Here is a 19,729-nt window from a genome sequence, read left to right as displayed (position 1 = left end):
CATATTATATATTTACCAAACGTGGGGCAGGAGAGACTGACCACCATCTTGGCTAATTTGCTATCTCCTACAGATGCTCACACTTCCCATTCTTACACGTTAATACAAAAAACACTAAATAAAACACTATAAGACTAGCATAAAGATATACAAAGAGATGAATGAAATTGAAGGGAGATCACAGAAATAAACCCAACCATCTGTGGTGAACTCATTTTAGACAATAGTCAACAACATTAAATTGGGGGGGAAATGGTGTTTTCAACAAACAGTGCTAAGCAATTGGTTATCCACATGCATAGCAATGAAATTGGACTCTCTCCTCCTTTCACATACAAAACATAACTCAAAATACGTAAAAGGCTTAAATGTAAGAAGTGAAATTACAGTCAACATCCAATATCCACAGGCTTCACATTTCTAGAGTTCATTTAAAGCATACAGGATTTAAGAAAATATTTGCACATTATAGAGCTGATAAATCATTATCCAAAGTATCTCAAGAACGTTTACAACTCACCAACACAAAGACCACACAAATAATTGTAGTAATGGATAAATGACTTCAATAGACTGTTCTCCACACAGGTCTTACAAATGGTCACCAAGCACATGAAACCATGTCAAAGATCATTAGTCATGATGGAGATGCAAATTAAAACCACAATGCAGCAACTCCTTCACATATTCTAAAATGGTTAAAATAAAGAAATCTAAAAATAACAATGGTTTACAAGAATGTAAAGAAATTGGAACCTTTAAACATTACTTGTAAAAATAGAAAAGGGTGTGACCTACATTTACAATGTGATGTGTTAGCCTCTCATTCATTTCCGACCCTTTGCGACCCTATGGGCTGTATCTCATCAGGTTCTTCGGTCCATGGCAATCTCCAGGCAAGAATACGGGAGTGGATAGCCAATCCCTTCTAAAGGGAATCTTCCCGACCCAAGGATCAAACCCAGGTTTCCTGCATTGCCGGCAGATTCTTTACCATCTGAGAAGATGGGCTTACCCCCAAGGAAGTCCACATTTACAATATAACTATATAATTAGTATATTGTTCAACAACTCCATCCTAGAAATATACTCCCAAAGAATTGATAACAGGTGTACATATATATTGACAGTAGCACTGTTCACAATAGCCAACAGGCAAAAATAATGCAAAAGTCCATCAGCGGGTAAATGAATAAACAAATTGTGTAGATCTGTAAACAGACGTATTATTCACCATAGGAGGAGTAAAATAAAAGAATAAAGTCTCTGTGAAAAACACTATGGCAGTTCTTCAAAAGCTTAAATATAGAATTAATGAATGATCCATCAATTTCACATCAGGGTACATACATAAAAGGCTGAAAGCAGGGACTGGAACAGATATGGGTACACTCATATTCATAGCAGCATTAACGACAAGAGCAAAAGGTAGAAGCAACCCAAGCATCCATCAATAAATGAATGGGTAACCTAAATGTGGCATTCACAAAGCAATATAATTCAGCCTCAGAAACAAAGGGAACACCAACACATGCTATGATGTATACTAACCTTAAAGTCTTTATGATAAGTGAAATAACCCTGTCACAAAATGACAAAAATATGTGAATCCACTTGCATGAGGTATCCACAGAAGTCAAACTCAAAGAAAGTAGAACGTCAGTCCCAGGGACTCTGGGAATTAGTGTTTAATGGCTACAGAGTTTCACTAGTGAAAATTGGAATGTTCTGAACGTGGTTGTTGGGGGATATGGTTGTACAACAATGTGAATGTAATTAAACCCAAAGAACTGTATATTTTAAATGGTTTGAATAGTATATGTTTGTATATTTAGGCACAATGAAATAAATGAAGGAAATACTGACACATGTTACAACATGGATGAACATTGAAAACACCCCAAGTGAAAGAAGCCATACAGGAAAGGCATCAGTGTTGTGGATAACCTGGATGAGATAGAAACAGTGGAATTTTTGTAGATAGAATCTACACCATCTCCTGCAGGAGACCCAGAGCCACATCAGAAATCGATAAGTGCCTGCTTTTATAGGAAATCCAGAGTCAGGTCAGAGGCCAAGATCCTCGCAGATTGAACCTGCAGCTGCTCCTGCAGAGGACACAGAGTCAGGTCAGAAACCAACACCCGGGCAGGTTGAACCTGCTCCTGCTCTTGCAGGAGATGCAGACCAGGTCAGGGTATAGAACTCCTCATGGAGAAGCTGCTCCTGCCCTGCAGAGCCACATCAGGAACCTTCACCCCTGAAGACTGAAAACGGCTCCTGCAGCAGACCCATGTGGATTCACCACTGCTGCAGGGGATCCTGCTCTGGCTCCTGCAGGAGACTCTGGGCCAGGTCAGGAACCAGTGCCCTTGCAGGTTGAACTACACCTGTAGGAGACCCAGAGTCATTTCAGGAATCACCACCCCCAAGGGCAGATCTAGATCTGCAGCCACCATCACTTCCGATATACATCATCAACCCGCTCCTTCATCCAAACTTTACTTTCCGTCTCCAGTCATTGTTTGTGTTACAGTTTTTATTGTTTTGTCTTTCATGTTATTTGCAGCGTTGTAGATTTTGTGTTTTAAGTTTATAATAATACAATTTAAGCCTTTGTAATATTGCATATTGCCATTCAGGAGCATTAAATGCACTCATGATACTGTGCAACCATCACCACTGCCTGGTTACTAGTTTCTACATTTTATTTCCCAAATAAAAATCTATATCCAAAGAATGCAGCTCCCAATTCCTCCTCTCCCAGACTCTGACAGCCACAATCCTCTTTGTTTCTCTGTTTCTTTTTTTTTTAATTCATTTATTTATTTATTTTACTTTACAATATTGTATTGGTTTTGCCATACATTGACTTGAATCCTCCACGGGTGTACATGTATTCCCCATCCTGAACCCCACTCCCATCTCCCTCCCCATCCCATCCCTCCAGGTCATCCCAGTGCACCAGCCCTGAGCACCCTGTCTCATGCATCGAACCTGGACTGGTGATTCGTTTCACATATGTTAATTTACATGTTTCAATGCCATTCTCCCATATCATCCCACCCTCGCCCTCTCCCACAGAGTCCGAAAGACTGTTCAATACATCTGTGTCTCTTTTGCTGTCTCTCATACAGGGTTATCGTTACCATCTTTCTAAATTCTATATATATGCGTTAGTATACTGTATTGGTGTTTATCTTTCTGGCTTACTTCACTCTGTACAATAGGCTCCAGTTTCATCCACCTCATTAGAACTGATTCAAATGTATTCTTTTTAATAGCTGAGTGATATCCCATTGTGTATATGTACCACAGCTTTCCTATCCATTTATCTGCTGATGGGCATCTATGTTGCTTCCATGTCCTGGCTATTATAAACATTGCCACGATGAACACTGGGGTACACGTGTCTCCTTCAATTCTGGTTTCCTCAGTGTGTGTGCCCAGCAGTGGGATTCCTGGGTCATTTATTTATTTTTGGCTGCCCTGAGCTTTCACTGCTGTACTGGCTTTCTCCAGCTGCAGTGAGTGGGGGCTACTCTTCATTGTGATGCACAGGCATCTCATTTCAGTGACTTCTCTTGTGGAGCACAGGCCCTAGGGCTTGCAGGCTTCAGTAGCTGCAGCACACAGGCTCTGTAGTTATGGCTTGTGGGCTGTAGAGCACAGACTCAGTAGTTGTGGTGCTTGGACTTAGTTGCTCCTTGGCCTGTGTAATCGTCCCGGACCAGGTAATCAAACCAGTGTCTCCTGCATTGACAGATTCTTATCCACTGTACCACCAGGGAATTCCTCTTTCTCTGTTTCTTTACCTAGTCTCAATGTTTCCTATAAATGAAATGATTTAAAATGTGGCTTTTTGTGTCTGTCCACATATTTTAAGAAGTAACTGGTTGATTTTTATTTTTATTTTTATCTGAAATAGCATTTTTGTTACTTGAAAGAGGAGTTCAGATGCATTACAGATGAGATATACAAAATGAGATTTTAAACATAGGAAATATGAGCATAAAATTGGGATACACACTGCGGTTCTAAGTGTGACACCAAATGATATGATGCATATACTCCTATAAAAGGAAACTCATGTGACTACAGAAGGTATGGAACAGAAACAGCCTCACAAGCATAGAGAACAGACTTATGGTTGCCGAGGAATAGGAGCGGGGTGAGAGTCGAATTGGGAGTTTGGGACTAGCAGATGCAGATTATAAAGAGAATACATAACAACAAATCCTATTGTGCAGCACAGGGAACAATATTCAATATCCTATGATAAATGATAATGGAAAAAATGTGTAGGGAGATGCTCAAACTCACTAGTTATTAATGTCATAATTTAAAACAGCAAAGAGATGACACTCCACACCTGATAGATGACAAATATTAGTTAGTTGGCAAGTATTTTGTGATAGAGAAACCCACAAGGATTACAGTGAAAGCTGCAAACTCTCCAGTGAAAATGAAAGTCACTCAGTCATGTCTGACTCTTTGCAACCCCATGGACTATACAGTCCATGGAATTTTTGAGGCCAGAATACTGGAGTAGCTTTTCCCTTCTCCTGGGGATTTTCCCAACCCAGGAATCGAACTCAGGTCTCCTGTACTGCAGGCAGATTCTTTACCAGCTAAGACACCAGCAACCTCTCCAAGGCATGAGTATTTGATCAAACTATGCCTATACATAACTATGTCCCAGATACTCTTCATCTGGGTAAAATTCTCAAAAACATTGCAATATAAGTTCTTGAGGAAATATGTATTAAATGTTTATTGCAGACAACCCTGTCCAACTGGAGCTACAGACCGACAGTGCTAATCCAGACATGGATCGGTGAGATCCAGCCACTCCAGAGCCTGAAAAACAAGTGAGAAAACCTGCTACCCAGGAGAAGAAAACCACCACACTCTAAGCAAAACTACTGCTAAGTTATCCATTAGCACCATCATAACTCAGGAGGAGCTAGCTGAAATAACCCTTGATTCTCCCCTGCCACACTGGGCCAATGGAGACTATCCACTCTGGGAACTTGTGAGTGTACAAGCCATAAATAGTAACTACATCCTCATTCATCCCCCTCCTAAGTTACCCTTCAAGGGGGGAGGGGTGACCATGCTATATTCCTTTGCTCTACACTAAACCCTCTTTTTATTTTATCAGGTGTTCTGTACAGACTTTTCCTTTGCTTTTTTTTTTTTTTTTTTTTGTCTTTTTCCATCTCTGTAATGCACAGGAGGTGGTCCAAATTTGACTTGGCTTCATCCAAATCCCTAGTACCAACTCAGAGAATAGTATGGTCTTACTGTTAAATTCTGAGGTTATAGTGCAAGCAGTGGACATTATAAATTCACAGAAGCCCTTGAGTAACTGATGTGCACAGCCCTTGCCTCCCATTTAAGGGCTTCCGCTTGCCTGGCTTCCATGAAACCAGACTACTCCTGGGCCAATTCTGCTTGTGTTGACACAGAAAGGGAGAGGGCTTCCATTTAGTAACAGAGAAACCTAAGGAATGTTGTCCCCAAATTTTTAAAAAATATTTATTATTGTTTATTTATTTGGCTGCACTGGGTCTCAGTTGCAGCATGCAAGATCTTCAGCCTTTGTTTTGTGACATTTCAGATCTTTAGTTGGAGAATGTGGGAACTAGTTCCGTGATCAGAGATTGAACCCAGGCTGCCTGCATCGGGATTGCTGAGTCTCAGCCACTAGACCTTAGAATTCTAAGCTGAAATGGATTTTAGAAACCATTTGTTTTTCCCAGAGTTTTTTTTAAGCGAGAAACCCAAGGGAATTATTCACAAACTTACAGTGACACAGAAAGGTCTTGTGGCATCATCAGCTGTCACAATACCTCTAGCAATCATTCATTTCTATTTCTGCTTTATTGACCTATGCCAAAGCCTTTGACTGTGTGGATCACAATAAACTGTGGAAAATTCTGAAAGAGATGGGAATACCAGACCACTTGACCTGCCTCTTGAGAAACCTGTATGCAGATCAGGAAGCAACAGTTAGAACCGGATATGGAACAGCCGACTGGTTCCAAATAGGAAAATGAGTACATCAAGGCTGTATATTGTCAGCCTGCTTATTTAACTATAGGCAGAGTACATCATGAGAAACGCTTGGCTGGATGAAGCACAAACTGGAATCAAGATTGCCGGGAGAAATATCAATAACCTCAGATATGCAGATGACACCACCCTTATAGCAGAAACTGAAGAAGAACTAAAGAGCCTCTTGATGAAAGTGAAAAAGGAAAGTGAAAAAATTGACTTAAAGCTCAACATTCAGAAAACTAAGATCATGGCTTCTGGTCCCATCACTTTATGGCAAATAGATGGAGAAAAAGTGGAAACAGTGGCTGACTTCATTTTTGGGGGCTCCAAAATCACTGCAGATGGTGATCACAGCCATGAAATTAAAAGACGCTTACTCCTTGGAAGGAAAGTTATGACCAACCTAGACGACATATTAAAAAGCAGAAACATTACTTTGTCAACAAAGGTCCCTCTAGTCAAGGCTATGGTTTTTCCAGTAGTCCTGTATGGATGTGAGAGTTGGACTATAAAGAAAGCTGAGTGCCAAGAATTGATGCTTTTGATCTGTGGTGTTGGAGAAGACTTGAGAGTCCCTTGGACTGCAAGGAGATCCAACCAATCCATCCTAAAGATCAGTCCTGGTTGTTCATTGGAAGGACTGATGTTGAAGCTGAAACTCCAATACTTGGCCACCTGATGGGAAAAGCTGACTCATTGGAAAAGACCCTGATGCTGGGAAAGATTGAGGGCAGGAGGAGAAGGGGATAACAGAGGATGAAATGGCTGGATGGCATCACCCACTCAATGGACATGAATTTGGGTGAACTCCGGGAGTTGGTGATGGGTGGGGAGGCCTGGTGTGCTGCGATTCATGGGGTCACAAAGAGTTGGACACGACTGAGCGACTGAACTGAACTGACTTGATGCCTTCCTGGGACTGTGACTGAAGCAAATAATAAGGAGATGTGTGAGTCTGGTGGGACGAATGGTCATTCAATCCTGCCCTCCCACATACAACTGTGAACAGGGATTATTCTTAAAATCTTGTAGACTTGGGGAAAAGCATTTTGTCCCATAATTAGGGAAGGAATAGCATGCAGTACCCCTGGGACATGTGGCACATTGTGTTCAAATCCAGACTAAAATCATATGATGAATACTAAGTTATTTCCTGAGAGTTTGTTTTCATAAGTGTAAGAGAGAGATGTCCTGTTCACTGCCTGCCAGGGCCTATACGTCCCTAAACAGATTATGGCAGCTTCATTTGGGAGCTGCTAGTCTCTGAGACAAGACAAATATGGTCTGAATGCCAAAAGCCCCAGTGAGTATAGAGGTAAGAGGAGGGAATTAGAAGACATTGACACTTCTCTAACCTCTCTAATGATCCTTATGACACCGTATCTTGTATTATGCTGTTGTTGTTGTTGCTCTTCGGTCACTAAGTCATGTCTGACTCTTTGTGACCCCATACTGCAGCCCACCAGGCCTCCCTGTCCCTCACCATATCCCAGTGTTTGCCCAAGTCCATGTCCATTGAATCTTGTATTATAATTATTTATTAATGTTTGTATTATACTAGTTGAGGCAAGAGATGCTTTTAGTCAACTTTATATCCCCTCCATAGTTCTTTGAATTATGCTAGGTGATCAATAAAACTCTGCTGAATTGAATTAATACAGAAAGCAATCTCCATCTTTGAATTTTTATAAGTTCAGTCTATCTCCTCTTTAGGAGAGATGCAGGTGTCTTTGACCCATGGTCAGGTCTACCTACTCACCCTATTTCCTCCCTCTCCCGCCAGGAAGAAAATACAGCCAGTCACTCAAAATCAGGCCTTTTATTCAGGACAGAAGTGGAATGCACTGTTGTATTAAAAGTGTCATCAGGGGCACTGAGCCAGAGTCAAAAGTCCAGAGCACCATTCATGCATCCCTGGAGATTAGTCCTTACATGTCCATTGTCACTACAGGGCCCAGGACTCAGAGATGAGTTAGCTTCAAGAGGGTACAAAGAAGAAAAACGAGGTAGCCATGGGGCAGAGAAGTTCCAGGAACAGAAAGAGGGCAGAAGCAGCAAAGACAGCAGGTGTTCACAACTTCTCACAGAGCCACTGATCCAGCTTCTCAGAACAGAGTGCTTTATGGGCCAACCTGATCATGAAGAAGGAGACAAGGCAAGTTGACTGACAGGATCTTGGTTATATTTACATCTAGCTTTATCCCCAGGAAGGCTGAGGTGGAAGATTGTGAGTCAAAATTACAGACAGACTTTCCTAGCCACATGGCTAGAGGCACTGAGCCACTTAGTGGAGTAAGGTCCGTTTTTTAAAACTCCAAGAAAATTGTGGGGCAGTGGAACAAAAGGCGTGCCTTAGGATGTAGGACTGAACAAGCAGAATTAGATGCTCAAGTCCTGGTGAAGGAAATCCTGGATCTCAGCCCTCTATTAGGGAACCCTAGGTAGGAAAATTGTTAACGGGAGTGAAGTGAAGCTTCAAAATTGGAAACCTGAGTCTGCTTGATGATTTCTGTTTTGAAGATTACATTCTAGTTTAAAAGACCAGGAAATAGAAAGGGGTATAGTGCTGGGACGAAAGGACTGAGAAGAAAGAGGGGAAAGATTAAGTAGAAAATAGAAAGGTGACTCACCAGTAGTTAATTCCTACTTTATCCAGAATCTTCTTGACACACATAATGTCATCAGTAAGGTCATCATCCAGGAACTCTGGCAGGAGTTATAGGTGGAAAAAATGAGAGAAATAAGTATTACCCAGAAAGGTAATGAATTTCCCTCTTCTCTGGTTTTCTCTGAACTAGAGGCTTATGTGAGAAATCTAATACAGTAATGCCTAGCCCTAGGTAAGAACTCCCTTCACTTCTCTGGCGCAGCGCCTTAGGAATTATCAACTTCATTAACCAACTTAGTCTGAAAATACAGGGTATTATACATCAAGATTCCCAAACAGCTCAGGTCACCTACCCATGAACTTTAAGAAACTTTCTGGGAATTTGGTGTTACTGAAAAATTCTAAGAGCCTCTTACTTGGTATTATCAAGTCCCACAGTTAATTTGGAGTCCAAGGCAGTGAAGCCAGAAGTGTGCTTGACACCAAAAAAAAGGAGGTTATCCCAGGAGTAGGTTCCAGAAAAACACAGGAACAGGGTAAAAAGAAGTCACTCACTGTCACAGGAGATGTTACAGATGTTGCTTGAGTGAGGGTTCTGATCATCTTTGCACCAAATTTTATTGTTGATCTGGAAGAGTCCATAGTCTGTGCTGTCACTGTTTTGTACTACGGCTTGCGTGTCATAACCACTGGTATGAAATGCGGTACAGACCCCTGAAAGAAAGATGAAAAAGAGATTTCACAAGGATGTTCATGTATAGCATAAATGAGGACCTGTATTCCCAGACAGAAAAAGGCTCTCCAACCAATCTCCAAATATGGCAGACCACAGAGTATCTCTTGATAAGGTGAAAAGAGTTCCAAAGGATCAGACAATGGGAAAAAGGAGAGATAGATAAATAAATGTAATAAAAGAGTAAACAAATAAAAGAATTGTTCAATAATGAAATTAAAAGTAGAGGGGGAAAAAGAGGATGAAGAGAATGGAGGGAAAGAGTGAAGAAGATGAATTATAGGACAAAGCAAAATAGCAGCGAACTCACATTCAGGCAAACTGACACCTCCGTAGTCCTTCAAGTCTTTGAGCTTATGGAACACCTCACATTTTGTTAATTGTTCAGTCTGGGTGGCATGGAATAGGATGCCCACCAGGAGCAGAGAGACAAAGGACATCATTTTGGTTACCCCCCAAGATCCTGAAATGGGGTCACCACACTGCTCACCTCCTTTTATTTGTGAAAAAAGCCTCAGGGGCCCTGGCATCAAGCCTTACATCCAGGAAGATGACGAGAGAGGCCAGCCAAACCAACAAAGAAGCATTGAGCCTGCTAGCTTCCTTCAGTAATTTCTCCCCACTTTTCCTTTCCTCCCCAGAGTCTCTAGTCCATATCAGGTATTGTTACCTGCCCAAAGAGTGTTACAAACATGATCCTGTTTCCCATTTGGCTTTATTTATATGTTTGTTTCTGGTAGTGTTGGTTCTAGGAAGCAAGATGTGCCCAACCTACTTCAGGAACAAAGGGGGCCTCAGGGGTAATACAAGTGAAACAATCGGAAAATGCACAAAGGGTCCATGGCCAACTCCTCCTTCCCCTTAGAGACACACAGAATATGGGAAAGGAGTGTACATCATCATATGTCATGGTCCCAGGATTAGAGCTGACACTGGCCCACTCAACCCAGGCATGAAACAAAAGAAGTGCCCCTTGATATCTTGGTTCCTTGTTGAGTGGTCAAGAAGAGAAATAGAATATGACAACAGAGACTGAGAATCATATATAACTTGGATCCAGAGACTTTCTATTTCACAAAAATGGAGAACTTGAAAAGTGTGTTTCACAGTATCTAGCTACCCTCTGAGCTGCTATCAGCCTCCCCATCCCCAACCACCAATACCACTCAATAGCCAGATACCACATTGTAAATCTAAAACTAACAATTTGTAACAAATGTGTTCATAAATACATAAACTTGTAGGCAGCCTTAGAGTTGGCCACAGAAGGTTAAAAAAGAGTGACCCAATCTTTTTGGGAAAGGTGGGAAACCTGGACTTTAAGCACTTTAATACTGGAGTAGTATATACCTGGTTGTTCAGCTGGTGAAGAATCCACCTGCAATGCAGGAGACTCCAGTTCAATTCCTGGGATGGAAAGATCCCCTGGAGAAGGAATAGGCTACCCACTCCAGTATTCTTGGGCTTCCCTGGTGGCTCAGATGGTAAAGAATCTTTCTGCAATGCAGGAGACCTGGGTTCAACCCCTGGGCTGGGGAGATCCCCTGGAGGAGGGCATGGCAACCCACTCCAGTATTCTTGCCTGGAGAATCCCCATGGACAGAGGAGCCTGGTGGGCTACAGTTCATGGGGTCACAAAAAGTCAGACACAACTGAGCAACTAAGTACAGCACAGCACAGTGTACACCTAGAGCCTATAAAACAAGATTCTGAACCCGAGCTTTAAGATCAGTGTCCTGAAGCAAGTAGACTTTAGGATACTAGTTCTGAATGGTTCCTTCAACTTTCTGGCATCAAGCTTCATGCTATGGTACCAATAGCTGTTAGCTTCTTGTATGCCAGGGCTCATTCTCTCTGCCTCAGTCTCTGAAACCTGATTTCTTATACCATCCTAAGTCAATAATTTAAGACTTCCAAACTGAAGGTATTCTAAACTTTTATATCCTACAACTCTTCAGAATCAGGGCAAACTCTTCTTCTGTTTTATCCTATATTCTGTACCATGGATTATCACTATCAGTTCAGTTCAGTTCATTCGCTCAGTAGTGTCCTACTCTTTGCGACCCCATGGACTGCAGCATGCCAGGCTTTCCTGCCCATTACCAACTCCCGGAGCTTGTCCATTGAGTTGGTGATGCCATCCAACTCTCCCATCCTCTGTCATCCCTTCTCCTGCTGCCTTCAATCTTTCCCAGCATCAGGGTCTTTTCCAATGAGTCAGTTCTTTGCATCAGGTGGTCAAAATATTGGAGTTTCAACTTCAGCATCAGTCCTTCCAATGAATATTCAGGACTGATTTCCTTTAGGATGGACTGGTTTGATCTCCTTGCAGCCCAGGGGACTCTCAAGAGTCTTCTCCAACACCACAGTTCAAAAGCATCAATTCTTCAGCACTCAGCTTTCTTTATAGTCCAACTGTCACACCCATACATGACTACTGGAAAAACCATAGCTTTGACTAGACAGACCTTTGTTGGTAATGTTTCTGCTTTTTAATATGCTGTCTAAGCTGGTCATAGCTTTTCTTCCAAGGAACAAGCGTATTTTAATATCATGACTGCGGTCATAATCTGAAGTGATTTTGGAGCCCACGAAAATAAAGTCTCTCACTGTTTCTATTGTTTCCCCATCTATTTGCCATGGAGTCATGGGACCAGGTGTCATGATCTTAGTTATCCAAATGTTGAGTTTTAAGCCAGCTTTTTCACTCTCCTCTTTTACTTTCATCAAGAGGCTCTTCAGTTTCTCTTCACTTTCTGCCATAAGGGTGGTGTCATCTGCATATCTGAGGTTATTGATATTTCTCCCGGCAATCTTGATTCCAGCTTGTGCTTCACCCAGCTTGGCATTTCACATGATGTACTCTGTATTATCACTATATGAAGTACTGATTATCACTATAAGAAGTACTGATAATCACTATACAAAGTACTAAAACTAAACAGGACCCCCTGGGGCTTCTGAAAATAGAAGTCTTTTCATTTTCCCCATTTCTTGTTTGTAGGGAATAGATTCCAGCCTCTATGACCTTACCTGAATTCCAAAGGGTAGATTCAAAAAATTGCTAACCAGGGAAAGGTGGCGATGCAGAGACAGGGAGGAGCAGCCAAGAAACAATAGCACAGCCTTGGGGCAGGGTCCTAGTTTCACCTTAAGGGATATGCATAACAATATCTTTGAGCTCTTTACAAAATTAAAACCTCCAACAAATGGAAGATGCTAGCATTCATTTCAGAGAAAACTACCTGAGGCCAGATTAAAGGAGTGAAGCCCGCCGCCCACCCCCCCCACCCACACACATCCTAGTCTTATCAGCAACCCTGCCTTTGAACCATTGCCAAAAAACTCCTCACCAAATCTTCCCAGGTTGGGACACACAGTTTTGACGGGCATGAGCCCATTGTGTCCCCCTTTGCTTTGAAAAGCAATACAGCTATTATCTTCTACTTCACCCAAAACTCTGTCTCCAAGATTCAATTCAGTGCACAGAGACCAAGTTTTTGGCATCAGCACCATGAGTGAAATGAGTGTAGAAGATCTTAGTGTTCCAAGAGCGATCAGCAGAAAGTCCTAATATCAGAGATATGTGTTTAGAAACACAGCAGAAGTGCTTCCACTGCATTTCTCCTCCATTCCATTCAGAGGCATTGGAATAGTACATGTAGAATAGGAATAGAAATTCTATCACCCTAAGCAAGTATGATTGAAAAGATGGCTGGGAGTGAGAGGATGACCTTGAACCATGTGGATGAGAAAATCTAGTCCTAAAGATTAGTCTTTCCAATAGAGGTGCCTGGTGTAAAATGTCTCCTGCCCAGGGCTGTGGACTAAGTACCTGTAATAGAATAAAATGATAGGCCAGGATGTCATGAATCACAGGGGCTTTCTTACACTTCCAGCCAAGTCAAGGTTTATGGCAGTAGCCTGTTTGCCTACAATTTGGTAGTATCTCTGCCCTTCCAAGAAGCAGCATATTAGGCAAGGAATCACAACTAAATGCAAAAAAGAAAAGAAACATACCTCAGGCAAGAGGAACCATTATTTCCTTAGAAATGTTTATAAAATAGCATATCTGGGGTTGTCTGATAAAGAAGATAGATATCTATTGGAAACAATAACAAACTTTTCAGAGAAAGATGTCAGTTCTTAGAGATGAATCGAAGAAGAACAAACAACAATCTCAGCACTAAGGAAGTGTATGGAAAGACATGAGCATTGCTGATGAAGGAAAGCCCCTGCCAAAATCTCTCCAGAGACACAGGGTGCTCTCTATGCAGGCCAAGATCTGGCTCAAGGAAGTGAAGAGATATTTACAAGATGCTGGATTTTTCAGAAATACACTAGGAAGCTATGCTCATTCCCTTGGATGCTTTTGAGGGTGAAATTTTGATGGTAAAAATCAAAGTTTCTCAAACCAGTCCTATGGAGGACTTCCAGAGATTGAGGAATCAGAAGCACCTTCTTCAAAACACATTTGGCAGCAGTCATCTGACACTGTAGTTTTTGCAGATGACTAGTAATTGATAGAGACCTCAGCCACCACTTGGAGGGAACACCCTGAGAGCCACAATAATATTGACCATTACTCCTTACAGTTACAATTACAGACCATTACTCCTTACTCCTTACAGGGGCTTCCCTGGTGGCCCAAATAGTAAAGAATCTGCCTGCTATTCAGGAGACCCATGTTCGATCCCTGGGTGGGGAAGATCCCCTGGAGAAGGGAATGGCAACCCACTCTAGTATTCTTGCCTGGAGAATTCCATGGACAGAGGAGCCTTGCGAGCTACTGTCCATGGGGTTGCAAAAAGTCAAACATGACTGAGTGACTAACACATACACCTTACTGTTAATATCCTCACCATTTTCTGCTTCCTCCTATAATTAAGGTAAGTCATCACTAGGTGAAAAATAAAGTTAGAGCTTAGAACTGAAACCCAAATTTAGACAAATTCCTAAATGAATTAGTTATTTAAAGCAAATAAAATTTAGGGAGTGAGTGCTTTTTCTGACTTGTTTCCTTTAGCATAATCAAGTTCCATCCATATTGTTGGACTGGCAGGACTTCTTGTTTTTTAAAGCTGAATAATATCTCTTTGTGTACCTGATGCTACATCAACATTATATTTTTATTCTAATAAGCTATGCAATTTATATTCTGAAAACTGTTTTTAAAATAAGTTTCCTTTACATGTGTTCCCCATCCTGAACCCCCCTCCCACCTCCCTCCCCATCCCATCCCTTTGGGTCATCCCAGTGCACCAGCCCTGAGCACTTATCTCATGCATCCAACCTGGACTGGCGATCTATGGCTGATTCATGTCAGTTCAGTTCAGTTTAGTTCAGTCGCTCAGTCGTGTCCGACTCTTTGTGACCCCATGAATCGCAGCATGCCAGGCCTCCCTGTCCATCACCAACTCCCGGAGTTTACTCAAACTCATGCCCACCGAGTCGGTGATGCCATCCAGCCATCTCATCCTCTGTCATCCCCTTCTCCTCCTGCCCCCAATCCCTCCCAGCATCAGGGTCTTTTCTAGTGAGTCAACTCTTTGCATGAGGTGGCCAAAGTATTGGAGTTTCAGCTTCAGCATCAGTCCTTCAAATGAACACCCAGGGCTGATCTCTTTTAGGATGGACTGGTTGGCTTTCCTTGCAGTCCAAGGGACTCTCAAGAGTCTTCTCCAAACCATAGTTCAAAAGCATCAATTTTTCGGCGCTCGGCTTTCCTCACAGTCCAACTCTCACATCCATACATGACCACTGGAAAAACCATAGCCTTGACTAGACCTTTGGCAAGTTGGCAAAGTAATGTCTCTGCTTTTTAATATGCTATCTAGGTTGGTCATAACTTTCCTTCCAAGGAGTAAGCGTCTTTTAATTTCATGGCTGCAATCACCATCTGCAGTGATTTTGGATAGTAGGATACAAATTCTATTCATGTTCCCATAGACTATAAACTAGTGGACACTGAAACGTATCCAGAGACATAAAACAAGATGAAAAAGTGTCATGGTATAAAGGTATTGAAATCATGCACAGTCCGTTCTCTTATCACTGTGGAATAAATTTAGAAATCAATATAAAAATATATTTGAAAATAACCCACATATGTTTAAGTGCAATGTGATATTTACCAAGAGAGATCTTCAACTTAACCATCAAAAGCCTCCATAAAGTTAGACTGAAAAAAGCACAAAGGGTGATTGCAGAGAAGAAAGCATTTAAATGAGAAATTAATAATAAATTAATATTGAAGATACTTTGCCATAAGGGTGGTGTTATCTGCATATCTGAGGTTATTGATATTTCTCCCGACAACCTTGATTCCAGCTTGTGCTTCATCCAGTCTATCATTTCTCATGATATACTCTGCATATAAGTTAAATAAGCAGGGTGACAATAAACAGCCTTGATGTACTCTTTTCCCTACTTGGAACCAGTCTGTTGTTTCATGTCCAGTTCTAACTGTTACTTCCCGACCTGCATACAGATTTTTCAGGAGGCAGGTCAGGTGGTCTGGTATTCCCATCTTTTTAAGAATTTTCCACAGTTTGTTGTGATCCACACAGTCAAAGGCTTTGGCATAGTCAATAAAGCATGAGTAGATATTTTTCTAGAACTCTCTTGCTTTTTTGATGATCCAATGGATGTTGGCAATTTGATCTCTGGTTCTTCTGTCTTTTCTAAATCCAGCTTGAACATCTGGAAGTTCATGGTTCACGTACTGTTGAAGCCTGGCTTGGAGAATTTTGAGCATTACTCTGCTAGCGTGAGAGATGAGTGCAATGGTGTGGTAGTTTGAACATTCTTTGGCATTGCCTTTCTTTGGGGTTGGAATGAAAACTGACCTTTTCCAGTCCTGTGGTCACTGCTGAGTTTTCCAAATTTGCTGGCATATTGAGTTCAGCCCTTTCACAGCATCATCTTTTAGGATTGGAAATAGCTCATCTAGAATTCCATCACCTCCACTAGCTATGTGAAGAAGACATACAGATGGCTAACAAACACCTGAAAAGATGCTCATTATTAGATAAATGCAAATCAAAACTACAATGAGATATCACCTTGCACTCGTCAGAATGGCCATCATCAAAAATCTACAAACAATAAATGCTGGAGAGGGTGTGAAGAAACTGGAACCCTCTTGCACTGTTGGTGGGAATATAAACTGATACAGCCACTATGGACGATGGTATGGAGATTCCTTGAAAAACTAGGAATAAAACCACCATATGACCCAGCAATCCCACTCCTAGGCATATATCCTGAGGAAACCAAAATTGAAAAAGACACATGTACCCCAGTGTTCATTTCAGCACTGTTTATAATAGCTAGAATGTGGAAGCAACCTAGATATCCATTGACAGACAAATGGATAAAGAAGTTGTGTTATGTATATATAATGGAATATTACTTAGCCATAAAAAGGAATGTGTTTGAGTCAGTTCTAAAGAGGTGAATGAACCTAGAGCCTATTATACAAAGTGAAGTAAGTCAGAAAGCTAAAGAGAAATATCATATACGAACACATATATGTGGAATCTAGAAAGATGGTACTGAGGAAATTATTTACAGGGCAGCAATGGAGACACAAACATAGAGAACAGACTTATGGACATGGTGGGGAGAGGGGGAGGGGAGGGGGAGATATACAGAGACAGTAAGATGGGAACCTACATTACCATATGTAAAATAGATAACCAGTGGGAATTTGCTGTATGCCTCAGGGAACTCAAACAGGGGCTCCATATCAGCCTAGAGAGGTGGGATGGGGAGGGAGATGAAAGGGAGGCTCGGGAGGGAGGGGACATGGGTGTACCTATGGCTGATTCTTGTTGATGTCTGACAGACAAAAATGAAATTCTTTAAAGCAATTATCATTTAATTAAATAAATTTAAAATAATATACATATGTATTTTAAATTAAAATAAGAAAAATCACATTGTAAAAAAAGTTTTAAAATAAATTTAAAAAAAGAAAAAAAAGAAAATTTTCCAGCAAGGAAAAAAAAAAGTCTATAAAACAATTATCATTCAATTAAAAAATAAATAAATTAAAAAACGAGTGATTCCTTCGTGGTCCAGTGGTTAAGACTCCAGGTTCCCAAAGCAGGGGCCCTGGGTTTGATCCCTGGACAGGGAATTAGATCCCACATGCTTCAACTAAGAACTGGCACAGCCAAATTAATAAATTTTTTTAAAAAATCACTAAGATAATAAATTTTCCAGACTTTTAGCAGTAATAATAGATGTCAAAATACAAGGAATTACATCAAAGTTTTGAATGAATATAAGTTAGAAATCAGGCATTCTCTTCATACTAAGTCAAACAAGTAGAATCAAAATGTCATAAATTTTTTTAGCTAGGCAAAAATTCATAAATTTTCTAAATGGTTTTTCCTTACAATTTCTCTTTGTTGAAATTTGTGTTTTGTTCATGTATCATTTTCCTGATTTCATTTAATTGTCTCTCTGTGTTCTCTTAATTCATGAACATCTTATGATAATTATTTTGAATTCTTTGTCTGGTCATTCATATACTGCCATTTCTTTAGGGCTGGTTTCTGGAGTTTTAATCTGTTCCTTTAAATAGGCAATGTTTTTCTGTTTCTTTGTGTATAGTTGTTTTCTGTTAGGACTTTAGCATTTGAAAACTCAGCTCTTAGTTTTTGTGGTCTGGTTTCCTCAGGGAGGACTTTCTCCAATAAGCCCAGCTGGAGAATCTGGAGACCTCTCAAGCCTTTTCTGGGGATGCAACCTCTTTGGACACATGTCATCTCCTAATTAAGAAGTTTACCAGTTCTTGCTAAGATCTCCTCTTTGTATCTGCAATACTCTATAGTTTCTCTGACACTGCAGAAAGTTGCGGTACTCGAGTTCCACCTAGTGTCTGTCTGTGGTACTGCAAACTGGTGCTAGACCAAGCCACCTTGATTGCCTCTGTTGCCAATGACCCTCCAACATGATGTCCCACTCCTCTTAGTGCTTAGACTCAGACAACACAGAAACAAGTCCCTTGGCAGCACCACAAAAACTCAGAATATTGGATATACATTTCACTTCATTCCTTCCCAAGGAAGAATTCAAGAGTTAGAAGTTTCCTTAATTATGCCATGTCATTCTGAGGGAAAGTTCTCTGGTAAATGAATGCAAAGAACCTTCCTGCCGGGCTTCATGTTTGCTTTGGCAGCAGAAATTTCTCTCTCTCTCTCCCTCTTTCTCTCTCTTTTTTAAACACAAAATAGCCTTTACCACTTTCAGGCCAAAAATAGAAGTATATATTTTCTTTCACCCCTGTTTCGGGCCTGCTGGCCTCAAAAGATGAGAGACAATAGTTTGTACCCATTTTCAGGAATGGGTACATCTAAATGGCATAATCTTTCAAATCTGAGGATTTTACTTTCACAGAATTACAAATGGCTTATTTCTACAGACATCCACAATTCTTCCTCTGACACAAGAAATGAGGAATGAAAAATACATTTCTTCATAACCATTTGGAGAGCAGTTTGGTGCCACTGTCCCCAGACTCAGGGCAATTTTGTCTCCAGCTGGGACAGGAAAGCTTGCAAGCTAGTCTTATGGAATCACCAGGAGGAGAGTTGAGGAAGGATATTTTACCCACTTAACAAACCTTAGGAGTATCAGGGTCTCCCACTCCACTGGGGCCAGCCACATTTTAATGAAGAAAGCACTGGATTGTCACTGTTTACATTGTTTCAGATTGTCATTTTATTGAAAGATGAAGAGGACAGCCAGTTAGTAGCTGAAGCTGAAAGAAGAATCTGAACTCCCAAAATCTAACAGGAAGATCTCTATCCCAGGAATTTCTTAACTGGATTCTAGATTTCTCACAAAGGCAATTGGTTCATATACTGTTAAATCCTTGTCTCCAGGGGTGAAGGAATTTCTGAGGTTTCCTATTAGGCCCTCTTGCTAATGTCCTTTATTGCCTCATTTTTGTCTGCCTAATGGTCACATTTCTCTGCTTCTTTGCATTTCTAATGATTGTTTTATTAGATGCTAGATGTTAAGGGTGTTTTGTTATTGAGCATCTGAATTGTATTGCCTTCCTTTAAAGAGTTTTGGCTTTGTACTGCTAGACAGTGAGGGTACTTAAGGTTCAGTTTAATCTTTTGAGACTTGTTTTTATATTTTGTTAGAGCAGGTCAGTTGTGCTCACTTCGCATACTAGCAATATTATGCTCAAAATCCTTCAAGCCAGGCTTCAGCAGTACGTGAACTGAGAACTTCCAGATGTATAAGCTGAATTTAGAAAAGGCAGAGGAACCAGAGATCAAACTGCCAACATTCATTGGATCATG

At 41.0% G+C, this 19,729-nt stretch overlaps 1 protein-coding gene across 1 annotated transcript; it reads right to left on the bottom strand.

The window, feature by feature from the left end:
• Positions 1 to 8,134: 8,134 nt before the first annotated feature.
• On the bottom strand, positions 8,135 to 9,847 carry LALBA (lactalbumin alpha). The gene is made up of 4 exons (XM_061122769.1): positions 9,715 to 9,847; positions 9,227 to 9,385; positions 8,694 to 8,769; positions 8,135 to 8,195 (listed from the first exon to the last, which is right to left on the bottom strand). Exons 1-4 carry the CDS (start codon positions 9,845 to 9,847, stop codon positions 8,135 to 8,137), a joined length of 429 nt encoding a protein of 142 aa, XP_060978752.1.
• Between the last annotated feature and the right edge of the window lie 9,882 nt (positions 9,848 to 19,729).

The sequence above is a fragment of the Dama dama genome, chromosome 3 (assembly GCF_033118175.1).
Source record: "Dama dama isolate Ldn47 chromosome 3, ASM3311817v1, whole genome shotgun sequence".
Classification (NCBI taxonomy): Eukaryota; Metazoa; Chordata; class Mammalia; order Artiodactyla; family Cervidae; genus Dama; species Dama dama.
The sequence above is the reverse complement of the archived record's forward strand: the minus strand, read 5'-3'. Positions and strand labels throughout refer to the sequence as shown.